Source organism: Actinia tenebrosa, unplaced genomic scaffold (assembly GCF_029948245.1).
Source record: "Actinia tenebrosa isolate PJP-AT-01 unplaced genomic scaffold, QUT_ActTen_1.0 PGA_scaffold11__36_contigs__length_13525064, whole genome shotgun sequence".
NCBI lineage: Eukaryota > Metazoa > Cnidaria > Anthozoa > Actiniaria > Actiniidae > Actinia > Actinia tenebrosa.
In genome coordinates, this window is record NW_028292571.1 from 4,908,584 (window position 1) to 4,915,438 (window position 6,855).

Consider the following 6,855-nt stretch of genomic DNA (forward strand, 5'->3'; position numbering starts at 1 on the left):
TTGAATTCAAAGGACCGTAGACAAGCTGTCTGCTCTAATCTAAATTAATTAATTTCAAAATGAGTCGAACAGGAAAATACAAAATAATCCCAATTTTTCAGCCTCGTGGGAAAATGAGGTGCTTTAAAGTTTCATTGTCATCATGATCATCAACATCATCATCATTATGCATCACCATCATTATCATCATCATCATCATGTATCATTACCATCATCATCATCATGTATCATCATCATCATCATCCATAATCATCATAATCATATATCATCATCATCAACAGCAACATCATGTATCACCATCATCTAACTTGGGCCTAAGGTTTCTCTATTTCAGAGCACGCGTCATTCTCTTGCGTATTATTTCTTTGCTTTGGGCACATTCTTACCCATCTCAGACAGCATGTTATTATAGATTTAATTTGGGCCTAAGGTTTCTTTATTTCAGAGCACGCGTCATTCTCTTGCGTATTATTTCTTTGCTTTGGGCACATTCTTACCCATCTCAGACAGGGTGTTATAGATTTAATTTGGGCGTAATGTTTTTTATTTCAGAGCACGCTTCATTCTCTTGCGTATTATTTCTTTGCTTTGGGCACATTCTTACCCATCTCAGACAGCGTGTTATTATTGATTTAATATAGGCGTAATGTTTTTTATTTCAGAGCACGCGTCATTACCTTGAGTATTATTTCTTTAATTTGGACATAATATTCTTGACAATCATTTTCTGAAGCATTACTGGTAAACAAGAATAACTGATAAGGCAATGAAACCTGTTCGTACATGGAAAAAAAGTAGTCAATTCAATATCTGTGCCACAAAACATCCCTCTATTTTATGGAGTATTTTTAAGAGAATTTTTCTCATCATTCTCTTGCCTTTTAGTCTAAAGGAATACCAGAAACATAACATAAGGAATAATAGGCCAATAAAAACGAGTTTTCCAACCAAGTAAATCACACTGCGATCCGATATTTCAACTTCGTATTCAACTTCAATATCAACGTAATCGTCAAATCGTGTTGCCAGTAAAGTATTGTACTTTTCTGGTCTTGATGGTATGGTGATTCGGATCAAAGTCGAGTCTTCGAGGTCCATTTTTATCATTACGGTACCGTTAATATCGAATAATCTTAAGTGCCTTACTTTTAAATTATTTCCAGCAAAGGTATAAACCACATATGTTGAATGACCTAGCATGGGTGTGGTTATGTTCACAAAATTGGTTTTCCTTTTCCCGGCCTCTGCTTTGAACTGTGCGTGTTGACTACGTACATCGATGGTTTTTCCAGCAGAACTTGCCCAATAAACCGTTTGAGCTTGTCCTCCCTGTATTACTTCAGCAAACGTCTCGCCATTTTTTCTTTCTCTGATGGAAAAAGGCGAAAATCTGTTGTGGAAGAAAGCTGACATTTTATCTAACGAGCTGTCGTTTTTCTTGAAGATTGAATCACAAACGATGAGAAGATCTGAGCGTACAAGTAAAAGCGTCCGATAAACTTTTTTTAAGCCAAGTTCTTTGTTATACCATCCCGAGTATTCTCCAGTGATGTAAACGTTTTCGTGTTGAGCAATTGCAGCGAGAATCGTTCCCTTAGCTTTCCAAAATGTATCACTCTCAAACCTGAGCCACGCTTTGTTCTCAGAGAGTTGACCTGTAAAGCAAGCATTGTTCAGTGAAGAACTACAGCCAAATAACAGCGCGTTGTTCAACCATGTGTACTTTGGACCATACAGGGCTTCAGTAATAAACGGGATGCCGTTTGGGTAGAAAGTGAAAGAGCCATGATCTGGATGTTCATGCCCTGGGTTGAATTGCCTCCATCCTTTAATCCAAGGCCAAGGTTTAGTGTTGACGATGTTGTTTATAGCTTCTCCGTGGAGTACTCCGCATTTAAATGACACAAAAGTTGATAACTTTTGTCTGGAAACTGCACGTGGTGTTTCCGCACCACGCCCAAAGACGACAACACCCCAATCTTTAAAGATGTGAAGAGTAGAAACATTAGACACTGGTGGTGGTCTCTCACCTATTTTCTCGTCGTAAAACAAAAACTCGGTGTATAAGGTGGCAAAACAATGCGCACGTGCAAGGGACAGCGTTTTTCCATCTTTGCGCATGCGTTGTATGGCCATTGCCAACCAATTACCGAATCCGTTTTTCAACACCATCTTGTCCAAGAATACCAACTGACTCTCTGGTCCGTAAAACCACTTACCATTCGAGTCTGCAATGCCTAGAGCTTCATCAAAACTGGGCAGAATTGTCCGATATAGAAACCAGAAATGCTTCTTCAGCCATTCGCTCTTCGTAAAATCGATATCAAAATGTCTTTTGGCGAGTGCAATGTACTGGGTCAGAGAGCGAGATGTATAGCTCCCGTAAGAAACTCCTTCGTCGAGTGTTCCATCCGTTACGAAGCTAAGAAGGAACATTGTTCTGTTAAGCATTAGGTGAGCTCTTTTCTCCCACAAAAACGTTTCATGATCATTCTTGCTCTTCAAAACTAAAGCAGCGGTCATAAGGGCCATATAATTTGTCGCCATGTGATTTTGAATGTAAATCTTTCCCCACCATTTCTCGAAGGATCTTTGGTAAATAACGCGCGATTCATGTTTTATTTTATCAACAATCAAATGACGTTCATTATCATCCAGTCGATTCCAAAGGAAATCATAAGCTGTTGCTACGGCAACCAAGCTGTGTGCTACAGGAACGTCATCATCTATGTTAAGCGAACACCTCCAGTTTCTCAACACGGTGAATCTCTTTATGATGTTTCTCGCGAGCCCGAACGCCTCGTAATCGGTGGGGTTCAACACACAGTAAAACGCGAGTGAGATTAAACTATTCCCATAAATTTCGTTCCACGAGCGAGAGAAGTCAGTCCAGTTAGAAGGCGGAGTGTAAGTTTGTGAGTTTCCCTTCATTTCCTCTGCTGCTTCGCGGAGGCGAGAGAATATATGCCGATGTGAAGTTCTCGCTTTTTGTTGGAGTTCTTCAACTTCTTCGCTGGAGTAATACAAAATTGGATGTTTACAGGAGGCAGATCCAGCTGTAAGAAAACTTAATAAAATTAAAAAATATATTCTTGCTAAGACCTCGGGTTTCATGGTGAAGATTGAGCGTGGTGTATTTCTCATACAAAATGGTGGAAACAACTTCCTCTAGCATGGAACTTCAATCAAAAGGATATTATTCAGGTCACCAGGTCGGCCTAACAAAACTCCTATGTTGAAAAAATGACCAGTAGTGGATTTGATATTATCTTTGTTGATAATTTTGCCACATCGTGCATTTCGCCTCCAGAAACCTATGTATATCATGTACCATATTAATGAATTTTCCATTAAAGTAAACGTCTAGCTTCCGTATAGGTGTTAAATCCTCTCAAACAATTGGCTGTCAAACAGCTCTTAGACGAAGATTTTATTATTTAGTATTCAATGTAGATCGTTTAGTGACATTTAGTCGTCATTATTTTGCAATTACAATCAAACCACTTCAAGTGTGAGCACGTAGAGGTCATTAATGACTTTATTTTTGGATTCTTGATTTCATTATTCGATTCGAACATTCATTAATGAAAACAAATCTTCAATATTCAAAAAAAAATAATAATTTGAAAATTCGATGAACTTGGCTTGTAGGATCTTGTTTATAGCGCAAACAGAACGTAAGTCATTAATATTACACATTCCTTGCACAAAAAGTTGTTTTTGCATTTCAGTTGCATATATGCTTGGATTTTGTATATGCCAGGCTTTGAAGATCTATTTTTGATTTCACTTAATTTAACCAAGTTATAATTCTCTTAAAAATAAGTACACTGAGGTAAGGTTCTAAGCTGTCGTCGTCACGAGTATTTTTTTACCTACGATGCTACTGAAAAGCAACGTTAGCCGTTTATTTATCAAAAATATATGAATCAAATTTCTTTTAACTTGTTATCTCCCGGGCGTTTATTTTTCACTGTGCCAAAGTTTATCACCATAGCCTGAGGCAAGTACAAAAAACTTGTATGCTTTAGATCTTTGTGACATCAGTTCTAACGTAGTTAGGCAAACATCAGGGTCAAACGTCTTATATTCATTTCCATGCGACGCAAAGAAAAAGTTAAACGATAAAATGATGACAGAGACGTTCCCATTTTCCGGCTCTTTCTTTATCGTTGGAGTGCGACCCGCGAAGCTTGCTTGATATCTCGTTCGTCCATTAGCATTTCAACGACCGTCAATCAAAGAACTGCAATCATTAGGGGAAGGGGGGGGGGGGGGGGGGGGGGGAATAAATATCCTGAGGAAGATTTTGGACTGAATTAAATATTTTAGGGGATTCGAGGATTAGAATTTTCAATTCAGCCCAAAATCTCCTTCAAGATATTCTTTTTGTTAGTTCTTTACTCACGGTCGTTGAAACGCTAGTTTAACGAGACGTCAAACTTCGCGGCTTGCACTTCAATGATAATATGGTAGTATTTTAAACTTTTCGTGAGAATTCAACGTCTGGTCAAGGGTGGTTTTAAAAACAAAGCTCCTCGGCACTTCAGTATAAATTGTCAGAGTTTGATTTACATATGAATCAGAAAACAAAAAAAATTTAAATTGTACTATATTAAGCAAAGAAATTCGAACAGAAAAGACAAAAAATGGACTGGTTTATATATATTTATATATATAACGACGAAATAAGGTGATTGAAAAGAATAAATTGATAAATTACGCACAACTGATAAGGCCAAACAACTACTACGCAGATTGAAAATTCTTTTGTGTGGATATGGTTTCCATAGAGTTAATTGATATGGGGTTGGGGGAAAATATTATTATTTCTGAAATTATGAGGCTTTTGCCGTAGTTTTAATTTCCGTTTTAATTTTAAGGTAAATATTTTATGATACTTTTGAAAGTCTTTTCGCAAATCATTAGTTGTGTTGCGTTGAAGATAAATATATAAGTGTATTATTTATTTATTTAATTATTATTATTATTATTATTATTATTATTGTTATTATTATTATTAATTTTTTTTTTTTTTTTTTCCACTGACAACAGTTTCCATAGAAATCTTAAAGAACTCTAAAATTTTGAGAGAAAAAGAAAATTTAAAAAGAATCATTTAAAGCCTCCGATCGCACTGAAACTTTGCCAGCAGATTACTGTGCGGACACACTAACTGGGACCTCTTGAATAAAACTGGCCAGTCAGAAAACAGTAAACTAGACAGAGACTGATCTGATAACAGCGTTAGCCAATCAGATTATTACATTCTCACGCTCTTATTATATGGATGCGCTATCTGATTGGCTGGTTAAAAATGTTGAACTAAATGTTGCAATATGATTGGTTAATGATACTAGTTTATCATAGTGGTCCTGGAGTATCCGCACAGTAAAGGAGGTGCAAACTATGTCTCAAAGATTCAGCTAAGACTCAAAGGAGGGGGAGCAGTACGTCTTGGAACTTTTTGAAGGGTCAAAAAAAACGTAGATCTTCGATGTTGTCGATGGTCTCACAAAGAATTCCAATTTTCATTCATCAGTAGAATCAGCGTGTGTATTCAGGATAATACTCCCATACAAAAGAATCTCTTCTCAATTTTCCTATGAAAACAATGCTCAGTATGGTTCTTTATAATGTCTTTGTACATAATGTCATGGAAGGAAATATTAGAACAGGAAAAAACTCTTGGAGATTTGTTGACTCGTATTTACTTCCACGGTATGCCTTATTTCTTTATTAAAAATGGACTCTTCCATTAAATTTTTTGGGCATAAATAACCTATTTTCATAGATAAAAACTTCAGTAATCAAAAAAACTATAATTTTCTCTACATTCAACCACATGGGGTTGTTTTGGAAAGCGTTTCAAGTCAATCAGTAAAGTTAATTAAAGTTATTTTCGATGCTCGATGTTTTCGTTTAGTCATCACGATCTTCTCCGAAACATAAAGGCAACCTTACAGTAATCTGATAAAATATTTACTTAATATATTTAAAAAATTATATTTTGTCTCTGGAGGGGAAATAATTCCTCTGGCGAATGATAGCAGAGGTGAAGAATCATTTATTTTATTGTTGATATTTTTTAGACATTTTAATAGAGTTAGATAAACCATTGCCTCGGCTCTCTGTGCATGCGTTTTCATGGTTATTGACAGCGGAAACCATTTTAGTGTCGAACGGAACTCAGGAATGGAATCAGCTGGAAAGAAAAGTCTGCCTTATCCTATCCGGCCTGAAGCATTTGTGTCTCGTAAAAAGTGAAACGAAAAGCGGAAAAGACAAAGCAAGAGTTTCTGAAATTTGTCGTTAGTTTATCATATGCTACCATTTTCAGAATCTCTTGCTCACTTTCCATTGTTCACTGGACTTAGTAACAACACTAGAGAAAAACGTTTGCGCATGCGTGCACTTCAGCACGTTTTCTAAGAATTTTGAGTGAGAAAATAAATGTTTGTTTTCTCCAAGTATACAAAAAAGTTCGCGAATATACTTTACAATATGAAAGAATTAGCCTTAAGTTTCAAGCATGGACACTAAATTTTGGCATTTGGTGAAGTCCAATTACTTAGGCATGTTTGAAAGTCAAATTTACATATGTTTTGACTAATTTACATACGGATTCAGAGCATGCGCAGACGTTTTTTATTCGTGTCCTTAGTAACAGGTTCGTCTCCTCTGACGTCATTTTTACTTTTTTTAAAGTTAGCATAAATTAAACTGCACGTCCGGAAAAGGGTTCAATGGGTATTGAAAATGTTATTCTATTTTGATACTAGTATTTTTTAAAGGAATGTCTTTTTTATTGGACAAGAAATATATGTAATGCTAATGGAATGCTTGCCAGGCAGC

The 6,855-nt window shown here is 36.3% G+C and overlaps 1 protein-coding gene across 1 annotated transcript; it reads right to left on the reverse strand.

Annotated features, from left to right (window-relative positions):
* Nucleotides 1-678: 678 nt before the first annotated feature.
* On the reverse strand, nucleotides 679-3,393 carry LOC116307822 (dermatan-sulfate epimerase-like protein). The gene has a single exon (XM_031718141.2). The coding sequence runs from the start codon at nucleotides 3,142-3,144 to the stop codon at nucleotides 799-801; it is 2,346 nt and encodes a 781-aa protein (XP_031574001.1). The 5' UTR covers nucleotides 3,145-3,393; the 3' UTR covers nucleotides 679-798.
* Between the last annotated feature and the right edge of the window lie 3,462 nt (nucleotides 3,394-6,855).

Coding starts and splice junctions, on each gene's coding strand:
- LOC116307822 (XM_031718141.2), bottom strand. CDS start 3,144: ATGAGAAATACACCACGCTCAATCTTCACCATGAAACCCGAGGTCTTA.